Genomic DNA, 20,128 nt, shown 5'->3' with positions numbered 1-20,128 from the left:
CCGTGCCCCTGGAATATCCCTGCGAGTTCCCCTGCCAGGCTCTCCATGGAATCCGGGCCTGGAATGCTCGGGGAGCAGGAGAAGCGCGGGATCCCCCACGGCAGCGGCAGCTCCTTCCTCGAGTTCCTGAGGGAATAAAGGGATTTTTTTCTTCCTGCCAGCTGGAGCAGCTCCGGAATTATTCCCTCGAGGAGCTGGGATGGGGAGGGCTGGCTGAACAGGTGGGAAACTGCCGCATTCCAGAGGCTGGGAAGGTGAAACAGCCGCATTCCAGGGGCTGGGAAGGTGAAACAGCCGCATTCCAGGGGCTGGGAAGGTTCCCTGGTGCTGGAGGTGGAGCTGCCGAAGCGAGCTCATCCCATCAGCAGTCCCACAGAACCCAGCTCCACTCATTTTCCCAGGAAGATGCTCCCAAATCCCTGCTCTTCCTCTGGAAGAGGATTTTCCAGGCAGAGGCAGAAACCCAGCACAGCCTGGAGTCACCAAAGCGCTCCCCAACCTCTCCCCGCTGCCAAAAAATCCCGGTTTTTTGGGACAGCTTTGCCCTCCTCATCCTCCAAAGCGCCGCTTTGAGACCCTGCCAGTGGCCGACGCTGCTTTTATTGGAACAGGGATGTGCCAGGGATTCCCAGAGACTTCCCGGCTCCCATTCCCAAAAAATTCCATGTTTTTATGTATTTAATTCTGTGTGGTTTATTCTGTGCAAGGAGAACGCCTGGATGGATTCAGTTGTGTTTTCCACAATTCCAGGTGTCCCTGGGTAGGATTGCTCCCTTTTCCCTTGTGATTCCAGCTGCATTCCCAGGGCACTTTATCCAGAAAATTCCCAATTTCTCCCATTTTGGAGGGGGGGGGGGAGAATTGTCCCAGATGAGATTTCAGATCCCAAAACTGCTCTGGGGGTTCAGCAATTGGAACAGAGCCCCAAAACTGGCACACACAGACAGGGAACAGGGTTTTTCCATGGATTTCAACACAGCAGGGATCACACAGACAGGGAACAGGGATTTTCCCATGGATTTTGGTGGAGCAGGGATCACACAGACAGGGAACAGGGATTTTTCCATGGATTTTGGTGGAGCAGGGATCACACACAGGGAACAGGGATTTTTTCCATGGATTTTGGTGGAGCAGGGATCACACAGACAGGGAACAGGGATTTTTCCATGGATTTTGGTGGAGCAGGGCTCACACAGACAGGGAACAGGGATTTTCCCTGTCCTGAGGAGCCCCAAACCGACCCCAGAGTTTGAGGCTCAGGACTGGAGCTGGAGCTGGGCCCTCACTGCCCAAACCCCTCTGGAAATCCGGATTTTGGTGCCGACTCCACCGAGATTTAAGTCTGAGGGATCAAAACAAACGGGCAGATCCCCAATATCCCAATATCCCAGTATCCCAAGCTGGCAAGGGTTTTATCCCAAAATATCTCTGCTCTGGGGAGTCACGGTGGCACCAGGTCCCCAGGGCGAGCCCCCCACTCTCATCCCAACATCCCAACATCCCAAAATCCCAACATCCCAACATCCCAACATCCCAAAATCCCAACATCACAAAATCCCAACATCCCAAAATCCCAACATCTCAAAATCCCAACACCCCAACATCCCAACATCCCAAAATCCCAACAACCCAACCCCCTGGGCTACGAGGGGTCAGGTGGGTTTTACCTCCCACAAACCAAGCACTCTCTGGATCTGAAGGGCAAATTCAGGGGTCTTGGACAAACCCAGGGCAAATGGATGCTTCTTCCCAGAAAAACCAGAAATTCCAGGAAAGTGCTCCCCATAAAAGCCTGAAATTCCAGGAAACTGGGATAAGAAGGAGTGTGTGAAATCAAGAACATTCTGGATTTGAAGGGGTCTTGGACAAACCCAGGACAAATGGATGCTGCTTCCCATGAAAGGCAGAAATCCCAGGAAATTGCTTCCCATAAAATCCAGGAATTCCCCCAAGGAAGGCCCTGGATCCGGCACTTTCCGGTGCTGGGTGGGGAAGCAAAGGCCGCTGTCCAAGAGGGAATAAAAACCGGGACAGGGCCGCTGCCACCCCCAGCAGGTCAAAAATAGCGGCTTTGGAGCCAAAATAAACCCCAGTGGATTCCGTGTCCATCTGGGGAATCCCTGGGAGCTGCCGGGGCAGGAGCAGCTCGTTCCTCAGGGATGAGGGCTCGGAGAGGGCGCAGCTTCCCTGGATTGTTCCCGGGAGAAAAAAACCCTGGGAATGCTGAGCCCTGTGCTGTCCTTGCTCCTTCTCCTGCCACTGAGATTCCTGGGAGCTTCTCCCAGATTTTGGCTGGCTTGGTTTTGTCAGCCCGGATTTGTGGGAGATGCCGGATCCAGGGCATTTCCTTGGGGGCATTCCTGGCTTTTATGGGAAGCAATTTCCTGGGATTTCTGGCTTTTCTGGGAAGAAGCATCAATGTGCCGTGGGTTTGCCCAAGACCCCTGAATTTGCCCTTCAGACCCAAAATGTTCTCGATTTCACACACCTGATTCCTTCTTATCCAAATTTCTGGATTCCTGGCTTTTATGGGGAGCAATTTCCTGGGATTTCTGGTTTTTCTGGGAAGCAATTTCCTGGGATTTCTGGTTTTTCTGGGAAGCAGCATGCATTTGTCCTGGGTTTGCCCAAGACCTCTGAATTTTCCCTTCAGATCCAAAGGAAAGCGGTGGAATTGTCCTTTCCACTCCTTTTATCAATCCACATCCTGCTCAAGGCTGATTTTCCGTGGATTCCCAGCAGGGAAAACGCTGCAGTCCATGAGGAACAACCCCCAGGGGCATCACCTCAGCCCTGTGGGATCCGTGGGATGCAGAAATTCCTTGGAAAACGCTGCTGAGGGGATAAAAGACACAAAGAGGGAAAAGTGGAGACTCCCTGGCCACAGAAGAGGGGAAGGAAAGACACAAAAATCCTGCGAAATCCTGGGATTGGGGTTGGAATTCACGGAAAAACTGAATTGAGGAGACACGGGAACCCCTCTGCTCCGGCCCTCTCTGCCCAGCAAACAGCACCAGAAAAACCAGGATTTTCCTTTATTCCAGAGGGAAAGAAAAGAAGCACCAGGCCCCTTAAAAACCTCTCAAATTGTTTCCAAACTTTTATTTCTGGGTGATTTGACGAAAGACACGAGTTAGTAACGGTTACATCATGCTGCTCCTCTACTGCGCGGCGCCCTTCGGAATTCAGCCAGCGGCTCCCAAAGTCGGGAATTCTCCCTCTCCACCGAGCCACACGGACAGCTCAAGGGGTTTCAATAAAAAAAAAGCCCCAAAAAACCTAAAATCCAGGAAAAAAGCCCCACCTCGATGTCTTTTTGGGGGGTTTTTTGCAGGTTTTGTGGTAGAAATGTTAACAGTGAAGTGCACGGCTCGAAGGGCGCTGCTGGAAATTCCAAATGCTCCCCCAGAGGACACAAAATCCCGTTTTAAGGCATTTCCAAGCCCCAGCGAAAGCAGAATGAGGTTTTAGCTTTGTTTTTGTTCAGTTGTTGGGTTTTTCTTGGCCGTTTCTTGACTTCAGTCCTGAAAATCAGCAGCTTCCCCGTCCTTCTGGAGTTGGAACATTCCAGATGGGAATGCCATTCCCAAAATATGGATTGGGGGACTCCCCAGTCTGTCCTTCCCAGCCCAGCCCAGCATTTCCCACCAGGAATCTCAATTTGGACTAAAAATGGGAATTTTGGCACCTCTGGAACGCTCCCGGCCACAGCAGAGCCCTCACCTGGCACAGCCCCCCATGGAATATTTAACCCAGGATCTTCCACAGGATTGGGAATATTTTTATTGGATTTTTTTTTTTTTAATCAAATAAATGAAATAAAAGCAGACCCAAGTGGTTTTTCCAAAGGTTTTCCCTCTTGGTTCCACTTTTGTTCAGAGCTCCTCCTGAGAGAAGAAATTTGACCTTTCCTGTCTCAAAGGTTGGTGCCAAAATTCCCATTTTAAAGGGTGCCTTGCAAGGTGGGATAGAAATTTAGGGGAAAAAATGCTCAATTCCGGGAATTCCCACCCAAAAGCTGGTGGGATCCTGCAGATGAATTCCTTGAAGTTGTTTTTCCACGGAGCAATTCCAGCTGAGGGTGGGAAAGGGAGACAGAGGCCACAAAACACCAGGAAATCCTTCCCATGGAGAAGGAATCCCAGTGGGGGATGGGATTTCTTCCAGAGCTGGGATCCATCTGCTCTTCTCCAGATTCCAGGAGATCCAGAGGCTGCAGGCAGAGGCGCCGTCACACCCCAGAAACTTTGGAACCAAATTTTCCTTTCCAGGAAGAAAATGCTTCAAATTCCCCCCAGATATTCCCCAGCCCCGTTCCCATTCCCGTTGGAGCCATTCCTGCTGGGCTGGCAGCATCCAGAGGAGCGTGGAAGACCCAAAAACTCCAAATCCAAGGTAAAAAAATTCCAAAATCTCTTTGTGGGAGAGGCTCCAGCGCCAGCTCTGCAGGCCCAGGCTGGGAGCCAGAGGCTGGGAAATGCTGCGGGGCATGGAAGGACACATCCAAGAGATCTCTGAGAAGGGAAAAGGGAATCTCCTGGTCCTTTTTGGAAGAGGGAGAGAATTCCCAGCTCTCGGAGAGGAGCTCCAAGCGATCCCCAGCATGAGGGAGGCCGAGGCTCGGTGGCCTCGGGAAGAGCGGCCGGGGGGGTCGGGACACATCTGGATGAACACAAAATGTGGGAATGAGGTTTCACAGCTGCTCCTGCACGTGTCCAAGAGGAAGAGGAAGAGGAGAACCGCTGGAAAAATCCACATTTTTCCCTCCCCAGCACCTCTCAGTCCAGCGAAGAGTCACGAGCCAAGCGCAGAGAGGAGTGGGCCCGGCTCTCTCCCTTCCAGTGCGCGGAATCGTCCCTGATTTGAGCAGAGCTCCAAGGAGAAAAGCACTTGAGATCCTTACACACATAAATTACGGAGAGGAATGGGGGGCAGCAGGAAATCACCTGGACACAGTGCCAGGAGAAGGTTTGGAAGAGCCAGAGCCCGGAGCGGGGTGGGAATTCCCACCCTGCCAATCCGTGAAGGCCTCGCCAGCACCGGCAGCGTTTCCCCCGCAGGAAAACAGGGTCGGCTTTGGGAGCAACTCCCCCAAAACACCGGGAAAAAAGGGGGGAAACGACCCCAAAAAAAAGAAGCTTCAAGTATGAAGAAGACGGGCGCTGCAGCGGGAGAGTTCCGGCGCTCCTCGGAGCCGCGGGTCGAGCTTTGTTGGGCGGCGCCGCCGCTCGGGCCGGCTCTCACCGCCTGGAGAACCCACGGGAAAAACCAAAAAAAGGGTTTCCCGCCCTCCCCGTCCCCCCCAAAAATATAAAAAGCAATAAGTTTACAAAAATAGAAAATAATTCCAGCGGCGGGCGGGCGGGCGGCGGCGGCGGCGGCTCTAGGGGGCCGAGCAGTGCAATATCCGCGGCGCGTTGAGCGCGTCCTGGCGCAGGTGCAGCTCCCGGCGGTCCAGCAGCACGGAGCGCATGCAGCCCACGAAGGCCGTGCTGAACGCCTTGGGCAGCCGCGGGCGCGCGCTGCGCTTGTCCAGACCCCCTGCAACGGAATGGGGTCAGTGCCTGAGGCTGGGAATGGGATGGATGGGGATGCGATGGGATGGGATGGGATGGGATGGGATGGGATGGGATGGGATGGGATGGGATGGGATGGGATGGGATGGATGGGATGGATGGGGATGGATGGGGATGTACAGGGATGGATGGATGGATGGATGGATGGATGGATGGATGGATGGATGGATGGATGATGGATGGATGATGGATGATGGATGGATGGATGATGGATGGATGGATGATGGATGGATGGATGGATGGATGATGGATGGATGGATGGATGGATGATGGATGATGGATGGATGGATGGATGATGGATGGATGATGGATGGATGATGGATGATGGATGGATAGATGGATGGATGGATGGATGGATGGATGATGGATGATGGATGGATGATGGATGATGGATGATGGATGGATGGATGGATGGATGGATGGATGGATGATGGATGATGGATGATGGATGATGGATGATGGATGGATGATGGATGGATGATGGATGGATGGATGATGGATGATGGATGATGGATGGATGGATGATGGATGATGGATGATGGATGATGGATGATGGATGGATGATGGATGGATGATGGATGGATGGATGATGGATGGATGGATGGATGGATGATGGATGATGGATGGATGGATGGATGATGGATGGATGATGGATGGATGATGGATGGATGATGGATGGATAGATGGATGGATGGATGGATGATGGATGATGGATGGATGGATGGATGGATGATGGATGATGGATGGATAGATGGATGGATGGATGGATGATGGATGATGGATGGATGATGGATGGATGATGGATGGATGGATGATGGATGGATGGATGGATGGATGATGGATGATGGATGATGGATGGATGGATGATGGATGGATGATGGATGGATGGATGATGGATGATGGATGATGGATGATGGATGGATGGATGATGGATGGATGATGGATGGATGATGGATGGATGGATGATGGATGGATGGATGATGGATGATGGATGATGGATGATGGATGGATGATGGATGATGGATGATGGATGGATGGATGGATGGATGATGGATGATGGATGATGGATGATGGATGGATGATGGATGGATGATGGATGGATGGATGATGGATGATGGATGATGGATGGATGGATGATGGATGATGGATGATGGATGATGGATGGATGATGGATGATGGATGGATGGATGATGGATGGATGATGGATGGATGGATGATGGATGATGGATGGATGGATGGATGATGGATGATGGATGGATGGATGGATGATGGATGGATGATGGATGGATGATGGATGATGGATGGATGATGGATGGATGGATGATGGATGATGGATGGATGATGGATGATGGATGGATGATGGATGATGGATGATGGATGGATGGATGATGGATGATGGATGATGGATGATGGATGGATGGATGATGGATGATGGATGATGGATGGATGGATGGATGGATGGATGATGGATGATGGATGATGGATGGATGATGGATGGATGATGGATGGATGGATGATGGATGGATGGATGATGGATGATGGATGATGGATGATGGATGGATGATGGATGATGGATGATGGATGGATGGATGGATGGATGATGGATGATGGATGATGGATGATGGATGATGGATGGATGATGGATGGATGGATGATGGATGGATGATGGATGATGGATGGATGGATGGATGATGGATGGATGGATGGATGGATGGATGGATGATGGATGATGGATGGATGATGGATGGATGATGGATGGATGGATGATGGACGATGGATGGATGGATGGATGATGGATGGATGGATGATGGATGGATGGACGGACAGGGATGGACAGGGATGGACAGGGATGGACAGGGATGGACAGGGATGTGGAATGGACAGGGATGGGATGGACAGGGATCAGGACCTGGGGTCAGCTCAGGGACAGGGGGACAGCTCAGGTCAGGGGCCAGGGGATGGACAGGGTGGGATCAGCCATGGTCAGCTCAGGGCAGGGACAGGGGACAGAGAGCCTGGCCCCAGCACTGTCACACTGCCACCACTGGGGTCTCCCTGGGAGGGTGGGGAGCCCCTGGAAGGGATTTCCCAGAGGATCTGGGGCTGCCCCATCCCTGGGAGCATCCCAGGCCAGGCTGGAGCAGCCTGGGACAGTGGGACATGTCTGGAAGTGACACTGGAGGGGTGTTAAGGTCTCTTCCAACATCAGTTCTGGCTGGAATTGCCTGTTGCTGCCTCGGGGGATGCGGTGCCGTGGCAAGGACTGGCACCGCTCCCTCGGTGGCACCACAGGAAAGCATCTGTAGGAAATTTTAGGCCACCTGGGAGGCCAATGTGTGGTGCTGAGGGAAGGGAAGGACATCCCCAGCCCATTCCAGCTCTGAATCCTCCCATGGGACACCAGGAATGTCCCTTCCCCCAGACTCACCCAGCCACAGCGCCCCGTCCGTGTCCAGCTGGGTGGCCCCGAGAGGAGAGGAGCCAGCGATGGGAGCTTCGTTCCCAACCTGCAGGGACCCTTCCCTCTGCACCCTGCTCCCGAGGGAGGGGGGAAAACCAGGAATCCATCAACAACCTCTGAGAGACAGCCCAGGCCTGGTCCCTGCAAGTCCTGGCACTGGGAACCACCAGGCTGGCAGATTTTGGGATAACCTCCATCCCTCCCCTGGGATTCACCCATGGGATCTGTCCCACCTGCTGCCCTCAGGAGTTCCAGATTTTGGGATAACCTCCATCCCTCCCCTGGGATTCACCCATGGGATCTGTCCCACCTGCTGCCGTCAGGAGTTCCAGATTTTGGGATAACCTCCATTCCATTCCTGGGATTCACCCATGGGATCTGTCCCACCTGCTTTTCCAGCTGCAGAGTGGAGCATCTCTCTGGATGCAATCCTTGCTCCGGTGCCACCCAGTGATGGGGACTGTCCCCTCTGGCACCCCTGGGGCACCCCCAGAGCCATCCCAGCCCTGCCAGATCCCAGCAGGAATCCCTGGCACTCCAGGGCTGTGATCCCTCCCCACTCCCACCTCCCAGCTCGCTCCCACTGGGATCAGAATGTGAAACCCAAATCCAAGGCACGACCCTTCCACCCTTCCTGCTCTGTCCCCTTGCACATTGCCAGGCGTTTCCCAGCAGGACAGGACCTCCCCTCTATCCTTATCCAGGGACAGATCCTTGGGGATCACCGGGCTCAGCTGCCTCGTTCCCAGCTTTTCCATCCCGATCCCGATCTCGATCCCGATCCGGACCAATCCCGATCCTGCCGTCCCCCTCACCTGGAGGCTTTGATGTGGATCCACTGGTTGGTGTTGACGGGCACAGTGGAGCGCAGGGTGACAGCTTTGGAGCCCAGGTCGTAGCTCAGCTGCACAAAGCCATCCACGATGGCCAGGGCGATGTAATCCGACTTTTCCAGCCCCTTCCCGCTCCACAGGAGCAGCCCCCTGCGTGGCCTCGGTTTTGATGCTGAGCTCGAAGTGGTTGGACTGCAGGGCCTTCTCGCTGGGGAGGGAGAGCAGCGCTGGGAGCTGCGCTGGGAAAGCCACGAGCGGCTCCTCGGAGCAGCCTCCTCTTCCCAGGGACTCCCCACCCGCTGGCCTCGAGGGTCACAGACTGTGGGATAACCTCCATCCTATTCCTGGGATTCACCTGTGGGATCTGTCCCCACCTGCTGGCCTCAAGGGTGGCAGATTTTGGGATAACCTCCATCCTATTCCTGGGACTGGGATTCACCCATGGGATCTGTCCCACCTGATATCCTCATGAGGAGCAGATTTTGGGATACGATCCCACAAAGCAGCTGGGGTGGCCTCCATCCCACTCCTGGGATGGGTCAGTCCCCACCTGCTGCCCTTGGGGTGGCAGATTTTGGGATAACCTCCATCCCACTCCTGGGATTCACCCATGGGGTCTGTCCCACCTGCTGCCCTCATGAGGGGCAGATTTTGGGATAGGATCCCACAAACCAGCTGGGGTGGCCTCCATCCCACTCCTGCGACTGGGACACATAGGCAGGGTTTGTCCCCAGCTGCTGCCCTCGAGAGGGACAGATTTTGTGGGATCAGAATTCCTGGCAGTGGATGGGAAGCTCCAAGCCAGGCCAGAGGCTCCAAGGAACGGCCCTGGAGGTCTCTGAGGCAGTTCCCACTCTTGGGAATGCCAAGGCTGGAGTTCCCCCACCCTCCTGTGCTCCTGAGCGGGGCTGCACAGCTCTCCTGGGACGTTCCCCAAGATCCAGCTGGAGATTCCTTGCTTTTGTCCTCATGGAGCACAAGGATCAATCCCAGACACAGCAGCCTCGGCACCCTGGGGACTGTGACAGGAAGGGGATGGAGGTAACAAAACCTTTTCCCAAGGGAGGAATGAAGGAAAGATGGGATTTTCCCTGGGTTGGAATGCAAATTTTTGCCTCTGGAACAGGCAGGAGGCCCTTGGCAACAGGTGGAGCGGGACATACAGAGACTGGACAAGAGGGACAACACAGAGAGCTTTTTATTCCCGAGGGACGCTGCATCCGGAGGGTGGGACAGGGCTCTGTGTCCTTTGGGGTCACCCAGCCTGGCCCCCCTGTGCAGAGCTCATCCCTCAGGATAAAAAGGCAGGAGGGGACACACAGGACACACACAGGGACACGGGGACATGCTGAGGCACGGGCAGGCCACGAGGCAGGCACAGCCTGGCACACTCACCTGGGCTCCCAGGGGAAATCCAGCGCCTCGGGACTTGGATGGGGAAAAAAGGGGAGCGTGCCATAAGCGCAGGGCAGCGAGGAGACCCACCCAGCCTGCCTTTTCCTTTCCTTTTTCCTTTTTCCTTTTTCCCTTTCCTTTCCTTTCCTTTCCTTTCCTTTCCTCTCCTCTCCTCTCCTCTCCTCTCCTCTCCTCTCCTCTCCTCTCCTCTCCTCTCCTCTCCTCTCCTCTCCTCTCCTCTCCTCTCCTCTCCTCTCCTCTCCTCTCCTTTCCTTTCCTTTCCTTTCCTTTCCTTTCCTTTCCTTTCCTTTCCTTTCCTTTCCTTTCCTTTCCTTTCCTTTCCTTTCCTTTCCTTTCCTTTCCTTTCCTTTCCTTTCCTTTCCTTTCCTTTCCTTTCCTTTCCTTTCCTTTCCTTTCCTTTCCTTTCCTTTCCTTTCCTTTCCTTTCCTTTCCTTTCCTTTCCTTTCCTTTCCATCCTCACCCAGCTCCAGCTTTTCACCCCACTCAGAGCCCCAGCAGGAAGCGCCTGGAGTGATCGGGAGAGCCGGGAATTGTCCCATGGCAAGGAGGGAATATCCAACCCGTGCTGGGTCTGGGATGGCTGAGGGAGCTGGGAAAGGGGCTTGGCCTGGAGGAAAGGAGCTCGGGAAGGACCTTTTGCTCTCCATGAATCCCTGCCAGGAGGGGACAGCCCCAGGTGGGGCTCTGCTCCCAGGGAACAGGGTCAGGAGGAGAGGGAACGGCCTCAGGGGAGGTTCAGGTTGAAGAGTTGTGAAAATTCCTTCATGGAAAGGGTTTTGGAACATTGGAACTGTGGTGGAATCTCCAGCCCTGGAAGCGTTCACCAAAGCACATCCAAAAGTGCCACATCCACACATCTTTTGAACACTTCCAGGGGTGGTTCCAATCCCTGACCGGCCTTCCAGAGGGAAAAAACTCCCAAATATCCAACCTAAACCTCCCCTAATGCAGCTTTGAGGAGTTTCCTCCTGTCCTGCCTTTGGGATGCTGCGGGCTGAGCTCCCCTCCTGGACCTGGAATTGTCCATGGCAGCTTTGAGTCAGCCCTGGGGCACTCGGAGGACAGGGAGGAGTGCACGGGAAAGGGGAAATGCAGGAGCTTCAGCTCCTGCTCCCTCAGCTGGAAATAAATGGGAATATCAAGCTGGATGTCCCAGTAAAAACCAGGACAGGCACGTCAGGGCCTGGAGAAACCACGGGAATGTTGATCCCGCCCAGGATACACCCTGGAGCTTCCCTGGAGGAGGAAAAATCCACTTTTATGGGTGGCCAAACACAGCAGGGGGTTGTGGAGAAGCTTCCTCAAAGGATGGAGCAGCACAGCCCAAAGTGGCTGGGAAAAGGCCGGGAAAAGGCTGGGAAAAGGCTGGGAAAAGGCTGGGAAAAGGCCGGGAAAAGGCCGGGAAAAGGCCGGGAAAAGGCCGGGAAAAGGCCAGGAAAAGGCTGGGAAAAGGCTGGGAAAAGGCTGGGAAAAGGCCGGGAAAAGGCCGGGAAAAGGCTGGGAAAAGGCCGGGAAAAGGCTGGGAAAAGGCTGGGAAAAGGCTGGGAGTGGTGACGTTCCCTCTGCAGTGACACAAAGCCAGCAGGGATGAGGCTCGGGGCGGGGGGCACAGGGACAGTTATGAGGTCACAACACTTCCCATCTTAAGAGGACACTCAGGATAATCCTAAAATTCCTCAAAATGCCTTCCCAACCCCTCGCAATGCCATGGACATGCAGGCGATGGCTCTGCAGCCCCCCATGCACAGGCACAGCTCAGCCCCACAGCCCTGGGGACACAGAATGAGGTGGGATGAGATGGGACAGGCAGGGATCCATAAAAATTCCCCCTTCCCATGGCAGGGAATGTTCCTGCACGGAGCAGGGAATATTCCTGCATGGAGCAGGGAATGTTCCTGCACGGAGCAGGGAATGCTCAGCATGGAGCAGGGAATGCTCAGCATGGAGCAGGGAATGTTCCTGCATGGAGCAGGGAATGTTCCTGCACGGAGCAGGGAATGTTCCTGTATGGAGCAGGGAATGTTCCTGCATGGAGCAGGGAATGTTCCTGCACGGAGCAGGGAATGCTCAGCATGGAGCAGGGAATGTTCCTGCATGGAGCAGGGAATGCTCAGCATGGAGCAGGGAATGTTCCTGCATTGAGCAGGGAATGTTCCTGCATGGAGCAGGGAAATGCTCAGCATGGAGCAGGGAATGCTCAGCATGGAGCAGGGAATGTTCCTGTATGGAGCAGGGAATGTTCCTGCATGGAGCAGGGAATGTTCCTGTATGGAGCAGGGAATGTTCCTGCATGGAGCAGGGAATGTTCAGCATGGAGCAGGGAATGTTCCTGTATGGAGCAGGGAATGCTCAGCATGGAGCAGGGAATGTTCCTGTATGGAGCAGGGAATGTTCCTGCATGGAGCAGGGAATGTTCCTGCACGGAGCAGGGAATGTTCCTGTATGGAGCAGGGAATGTTCCTGCATGGAGCAGGGAATGCTCAGCATGGAGCAGGGAATATTCCTGCATGGAGCAGGGAATGTTCCTGTATGGAGCAGGGAATGTTCCTGCACGGAGCAGGGAATGTTCCTGCATGGAGCAGGCTTCCCTTCCAGGCAGGACAGCAAATCTCAGCTGTCCAGGGTTTTGGATTTCTCCCCATCTCCTGCCCTGCCCCTTTTCCTGACCCCTCATCCACACTGGAGATGTTTCCAGGGGCTCCCAGTGCCCAGCCCGGCCTCCTCCAGTGCCACATCCATGCTGGATAAATTGGGATCAGCAGCCCCAATTTCCATCTCCAACACCTCTGGCTGCTGCTGGAGCAGGAAGCCACAGGGATTTTCATTCCTTGTGCTCACCTTTAATAAAGTCGAGCTTCAAATTGAAAACTCAATTAATTTAAGTTAATTTTAAGATGCAATGAAGACGTGCTGGGGGGACAGCAGCTGCCTGGGACACAGCTCCAGCACCTGAGCCCTTCTCACTCCCCAGTGGGAATGGTTTTCCATCAAAAAACCTGGGAGAGACCCCAAATTCCTCCCCCCACTGCTGGCCGGACTGCCCCGGGGTTTGGGGTGACGGTGAGGATGGTGAGGGTGGCGGGGCCGTACTTACGCTGGGATCTCATTGCTCAGGTGGCTTGAAAACAGAAACAGTGACACTGAGAAGGGACAGACACACGGACACGGACAGACAACGGCTCCACACGGACACCCCCCACCCCTGCGGGGCTGGGAAACCGGAATGGCCTCGGGAGCTCATCCCAATGCCCTGGAGGAGGGAATTTACCCCCGTGGGGAGGGAGGAAGGGCACTGAGCAGACCACAGCAGGCCAGGAGGCTCCTGAAGGAGGAATTTCCAGCCTGGGGGAGCTCAGGGGGAGCTCTGCTCATTCCCAGACACAATTCCCAAGGAGAAATTCCCAGCCTGGGGGAGCTCAGGGGGAGCTCTGCTCATTCCCAGACACAATTCCCAAGGACAAGGAGAAATTTCCAGCCTGGGGGAGCTCAGGGGGAGCTCTGCTCATTCCCAGACACAATTCCCAAGGACCAGCACAGCCATGGATGCCACAGTGAGGGTGGGACAGTCCCAGGGCAGGGATGTCCCATCCCTGTGGCACTTCCAGCCTGGCATGCTCAGGATCCGGCTCCATCCCGTTCCCAAAGCAGGCTGGGCTAAGCCAGGAGTTTCCCCAGGCTGCAGAACCAGGCCTGGAGCTGGGAATTTGGGGGAAAACCAACAGGGGACAACTGGGAACAACTGGCCCTGGTTTGGAAGGGAGGACCAGAAACATCCAGCCCCGGTTTGGAGCTCCTGGATCCCGGCTTTTCCTCCCAAATCAGCCCAAATTCCAGTCTGGGGCTTTGGTACCTCTTGGTGATGGCGTTGTGGTACTCCAGGAACGTCTGGCCATCGAAGGCGACGGCCTCGGCATCCCCAGCCGCCTTCTCGATGATCACTGAGGGGGGAAAAGCAGGGACATGGGAGAAGGAGCTGCCAGGAAATGTCAGGGAATTCCTGGCTCTCCTGGGAGATGGGGAAAATCCCCCCTCAGCATTCCTGACAGGACAGTGACACACCCAAAGCTGTCCCCACGGAAATGTCAGCCCCTGGAGGGATCCGAGCGGCTTCAGAGCTTGTTTGGGGATTTTTTAGAGCTTGGGACGGGAATGGATGGGATTTAAGGTCCCTTCCAACCCAACCCATTCCATGATTCCCTAGCCCAGCTCTCCAAGGCTTTTCCTCTCCCAGAACATCCTGATTTGTGCTCATTTGCATCATGGTCCCTCTGCTGGATGGGCTGAACTTGCACAGGACATTTCCATCCAGCTTTTCCATCCAGCCTGCAGCTCCATGGCCACCTCCAGTGCCACCCCAGCCTTCCCTGTGCCACTTCCAGTGCCACTCCCCCAGCCCCCCGTGCCCCCCAGCCCCCTGTGCCCCCCGTGGCCCCCGCGGCCGCACCTTTCTCGCAGTGGGCTCCGGAGAAGCCCCTGTGGCAGGAGCACTCGTAGGTGCCCATGCTGGGGCTGCAGGTGCCCCCGTGCTGGCAGGGGTTGGGGCTCTGGGTGCAGGGGTGCCCCCGGAACGGGGAGATCTCCCTGGCACTGCGGATGTTCTGCTCCTGCAGCACGGGCACCCCCTCCAGCGAGATCTGCGGGAGGAGACGGGCTCAGCCACCGGCTGCTGGGGCCTGGCAGGGATTTCCCGGGAAAACGGGAATTCTCATCCCTGGCAGCGCCCAGGGCCGGGTTGGCCAGGCTGGGGCAGTGGAGGTGTCCTGGCCACGGCAAAGGGGGAGCCTGAAGGTCCCTCCAGGCCACACCAGGCTGGGATCCACGGATCCAGCCATCCCTGGGGACATGGGGACAGCAGGCAGGGGACATGAGGAGATGGAAATGCATTCCTGAGATGGGAACCCATCCCTCCCATGGGAATCCATCCCTGAGATGGGAACCCATCCCTCCCATGGGAATCCATCCCTGAGATGGAAACCCATCCCTCCCATGGGAATCCATCCCTGAGATGGGAATCCATCCCTCTGACAGGAATCCATTCCATGTGTCCCCGTGACCCCAAATTCCCCTCCTGTCCCCCACCGGTGCCACTTTTCCTCCAGGGGTGCTCCACACACCAGGGCAGCTCCCAGGTCCATCCCAGGACACGTGGGGCAGCTCCAGGCAGGACACTGGAGTGACCAGCAGGACACTGGAGTGACCAGCAGGACACTGGGATGACCAGCTGGACACTGGAGTGACCAGCAGGACACTGGGCTGTCCCAGCAGGACACTGGGATGACCAGCAGGACACTGGAGTGACCAGCAGGACACTGGGATGACCAGCTGGACACTGGAGTGACCAGCAGGACGCTGGGCTGTCCCAGCAGGACACTGGGTTGTCCCAGCAGGGCACTGGGATGACCAGCAGGACACTGGAGTGACCAGCAGGACACTGGGATGACCAGCAGGACACTGGGCTGTCCCAGCAGGACACTGGGATGACCAGCAGGACACTGGAGTGACCAGCAGGACACTGGGCTGTCCCAGCAGGACACTGGGCTGTCCCAGCAGGACACTGGAATGACCAGCAGGACACTGGGCTGTCCCAGCAGGACACTGGGATGACCAGCAGGACACTGGAGTGACCAGCAGGACACTGGGCTGTCCCAGCAGGACACTGGGATTACCAGCAGGACACTGGGATGACCAGCAGGACACTGGGCTGTCCCAGCAGGACACTGGGATGACCAGCTGGACACTGGGCTGTTCCAGCAGGACACTGGGATGACCAGCAGGACACTGGAGTGACCAGCAGGACACTGGGCTGTCCCAGCAGGACACTGGGATGACCAGCAGGACACTGGGCTGTCCCAGCAGGACACTGGGCTGTCCCAGCAGGACACTGGGCTGTCCAGCAGGACACTGGGCTGTCCCAGCAGGACACTGGGCTGTCCAGCAGGACACTGGGATGACCAGCAGGACACTGGGCTGTCCCAGCAGGACACTGGGATGACCAGCAGGACACTGGGATGACCAGCAGGACCTCACCCTCTGCACAGCTCCCTGGAAGCCGCTGGAGATGGCAGCCGCTCGAGCCAGCCTGGAGAAGTCAGGGGCTCCCCCCACGTAGAAGGGCTCCTTCAGGTTCAGCACCATGTGGGGCACCTGCGGAAACAGGGATCACCCACAGGGAGTCAGGATGTCCCCAACTGTCCCCTGGCCCCGGGAGCTGCCCTTGGTGATCCTCGTGGCTCTGGCAATTTGGGATCTTGGATGATAATTTGGTTTGTGATGTTTCATTCCATGATGGTTTATTGATGATTCTAAGGGTGGAGCCTGCAGGAAACCTCCTCATGCCTAGGACTGCCAGGTGCCACCCCCAGCAGGCACCTGGGAAAGGTTTCCCATGGATTGGGTTTTGGGGAGAGGCTGTTCCCACACCCTCAGGCCTGGAGGGGGGCTCTGCTTTCGTGTGACCCCCAAATTTGGGTACCCAACCATCACTCAGAGCCTCTGCAGGGCGGGTGCTCAAATCCCAGCACATTCCAGAGGGATCCAGCCCAGATTGGAGGAGCTTCTCCCACATCCCATGGCTTGAGGAGGTTCTCCTGCACCCCACATGGTGTTTTTGGAGGAGAAAATTCCCTCCTTGCTGTCGCCCCACTGGAAAATCCTAGGTGAGGCTGCAGCCCCAGGATTCCCGGGAATTCCCTGGGATGGAGCCAGGGCCACAGCAAGGACGGGGTGACATGGATCACTAACTAATGTTTTGTGGGATTAACACAACAAAATAAAATGGGATTAATTGAAATGCTCCCGAAACAAAAGGTAACAACTGGCTGGGAATGAAGGACGGGAGAGGGAATGAGCGGCTCTAAACTACAGGGATCCTAAATCAGATGGGAAAGGGACGGGATGGAAAACACAAAAAAAGAACGAGGTGCCAATGGCAGATGAGATGGAGGCGTGTGGGGGGTCATACTTATCTGTACCTTACGGGATTTCTGGGATCCAGACAGCAGGGGAGGGAAAAATACAAAGGAAAATCAAAGGGAGAGAGAAAAAAACAAAGGGACATCAGTGGGGTGACATCGCAACAGGCAGGGCTGCTGCCACCGGGGCTGGGTGGCTCTGGGGGTGGCAGGAGGGTCACTGCCACCCAGGGCTCTGCTTTGCTCCGAGAGGAGCTTCCAAAGAGGAGAGTGAGGGCAGGAAAATCCCTTCTCTGGCAGGACAATCCCTTCTCTGGCAGGACAATCCCTTCTCTGGCGGGAATGCCGCGGTTCCCGGTGGGTTTAGGGGTGAGGTCGGCAGCCAGCAGGGCTTTTCCTGCCTTCTCAGCTTCCTGGAAAGGGGGAGGGAGGGAATCCCAAGGAACGAAGGGACAGAAGCAGGGAGGGACAGGGGATGGGGAGAGGCTGGAATTGGAAGCTGCCAGCTGGGAAAAGACTGGAAGCACCGATGGATGCAGCAGCAGCAGGGCCAAGGGGCTCTCCCTGCTCCCAGAGCTCCTCTCACTGCTCAGGGGGCTCCTGACACCCATCAAGGCCCTTAATTAACGATGTTATTATTGACCCACAGGTGCCTCATGTACCTGTCCCAACACAGGGACAGGTGAGGACCTGAAATAAGGGATAGGGGTCCATGAGAGTGGGGAGGGCTCATCAGAGGCATCCCTGGAAGCTGGCCAGGCTCCTGGGCAGGGACAGCGAGGGAGAGGGCCTGGGAGCTGCTGTCCCACAGGAAGGGATGCAGGGATCCTTCCCTGCCCGCTTCTCCACCCTCAAAGCCACGATTTAAATCCCAGGAACCTGAGAAATTCCTCCCACACCGGAGCAGAGCAGGGCTGGGCGTCCCTCCCCGACTCACCGGCGACTCCCCCGTCACCCTCTCGCCGTTGTTGACCCTCAGGACGCCCTTGCGGCCGCTCCTCTCCAGCAGGACGCTGATCCAGGTGTTGAGGGGCACTGGCTCCTTGCTCCTGAGGGGGAAAAAGGGAAAAGAAAGCTCCCAGGTGAGAGCTGTGCCCTCAGAACCTGCAAAACCCGGAAACCTGTCACAGCAGAGACGGGCAGGACACCTGTGTTCCGTGCAGAACGGCCGAAGCTTTGCAGCTCATTTTGATCTGGTGTCACGAGGCACCAGGTGTGAGTCAAATTAATTCTCATTCATTTATTTCTTCAATTATTTGAGTTTCAAATCATTGAATCTCAGTTCATGGGTTGGTAATGGTTACTGTACATGTCCATCAAACTCTTTTCTTTCTAGATATGTTTACATTTTTCTCTGCAGGTTCTCCACGGAATAGAGATCTTATTTTTATGGGTAAAATATAAAAATTATAGCTGGGAAAGGGGCTTGGCCTGGAGGAAAGGAGCTCGGGAAGGACCTTTTGCTCTCCATGAATCCCTGCCAGGAGGGGACAGCCCCAGGTGGGGCTCTGCTCCCAGGGAACAGGGCCAGGAGGAGAAGGAACGGCCTCAGGGGAGGTTCAGGTTGGAGAGTTGGGAAAATTCCTTCATGGAAAGGGCTTTGGAACATTGGAACTGTGGTGGAATCTCCAGCCCTGGAAGCGTTCACCAAAGCACATCCAAAAGTGCCACATCCACACATCTTTTGAACACTTCCAGGGATGGTTCCAATCCCTGACCGGCCTTCCAGAGGGAAAAAATTCCCAAATATCCAACCTAAACCTCCCCTAATGCAGCTTTGAGGAGTTTCCTCCTGTCCTGCCTTTGGGATGCTGCGGGCTGAGCTCCCGTCCTGGACCTGGAATTGTCCATGGCAGCTCTGAGTCAGCCCTGGGGCACTCGGAGGACAGGGAGGAGTGCACAGGAAAGGGGAAATGCAGGAGCTTCAGCTCCTGCTCCCTCAGCTGGAAATAAAGGGGAATATAAAGCTGGATGTCCCAGTAAAAACCAGGACAGGCACGTCAGGGCTCACCTGAGCAGGGCTGGCCCTTTGCCCAGGTCGTATCTGTACTCCAGGTGCCACTCGTGCAGCGCCAGGGACACAAAGTCCCCTTTGCCATCGCTCTTCTGGCCGTTGTAGAAGATCATCCCGCTGGGGTTCTTGGCCAGGAACACCACTTCCATGGACATCTTGTCCCTGAGGAGAGCAGGGCTGCAGATACCCTCCCATCCTGCTGCCCTCCCGCTCCACACCCGCCTCCCCTGGCATAACCCTGCCTGCCCGAGGCCGTGGAGGTGCAGAAATGACAAGGGGGAGAAGCTGGAGGTGGCACAGGGAAGGTGGAGGTGGCACAGGGAAGGTGGAGGTGGCACTGGATGTGGCACAGAGAAGGTGGAGGTGGCACAGGGAAGGTGGACGTGACACTGGAGGTGGCACAGGGAGATGGATGTGGCACAGGGAGATGGATGTGGCACAGGGAAGGTGGAGGTGGCACCGGGAAGGTGGAGGTGGCGCTGGATGTGGCACAGGGAAGGTGGATGTGGCACAGGGGCTGTTTGTGGCACCGGGGGCTGTTTGTGGCAAAAGGGCTGTTTGTGGCACAGGGGGCTGTTTGTGGCACTGGGGCTGTTTGTGGCACAGGGGGCTGTTTGTGGCACAGGGGCTGTTTGTGGCACAGGGGGCTGGATGTGGCACTGAAGGTGGCACTGGGGGCTGTTTGTGGCACAGGGGGCTGTTTGTGGCACAGGGGCTGTTTGTGGCACAGGGGGCTGGATGTGGCACAAGGGGCTGTTTGTGGCACAGGGGACTGTTTGTGGCACAGGGGGCTGTTTGTGGCACAGGGAAGGTGGAGGTGGCACTGAAGGTGGCACTGGGGGCTGTTTGTGGCACAGGGGGCTGTTTGTGGCACAAGGGGCTGTTTGTGGCACAGGGGGCTGTTTGTGGCACTGGGG

The 20,128-nt window shown here is 55.9% G+C and overlaps 1 protein-coding gene across 1 annotated transcript in view; it reads right to left on the bottom strand.

Annotated features, from left to right (window-relative positions):
* Positions 1-5,235: 5,235 nt before the first annotated feature.
* The window catches only part of AGRN (agrin), a 101,347-nt gene continuing 86,454 nt past the window's right edge, over positions 5,236-20,128 (bottom strand). Inside the window, 11 exon segments of the mRNA XM_058855444.1 lie at positions 5,236-5,541; positions 8,005-8,108; positions 8,853-9,019; positions 9,021-9,078; positions 10,266-10,298; positions 14,137-14,224; positions 14,731-14,920; positions 16,314-16,430; positions 18,135-18,246; positions 19,209-19,373; positions 19,430-19,496. Of these exon segments, the coding sequence (XP_058711427.1) occupies positions 5,384-5,541; positions 8,005-8,108; positions 8,853-9,019; positions 9,021-9,078; positions 10,266-10,298; positions 14,137-14,224; positions 14,731-14,920; positions 16,314-16,430; positions 18,135-18,246; positions 19,209-19,373; positions 19,430-19,496 (1,259 nt within the window). The 3' untranslated portion in view covers positions 5,236-5,383.

Source organism: Poecile atricapillus, chromosome 22, assembly GCF_030490865.1.
Source record: "Poecile atricapillus isolate bPoeAtr1 chromosome 22, bPoeAtr1.hap1, whole genome shotgun sequence".
In the NCBI taxonomy this organism is placed as follows: domain Eukaryota; kingdom Metazoa; phylum Chordata; class Aves; order Passeriformes; family Paridae; genus Poecile; species Poecile atricapillus.
The sequence above is the reverse complement of the archived record's forward strand: the minus strand, read 5'-3'. Positions and strand labels throughout refer to the sequence as shown.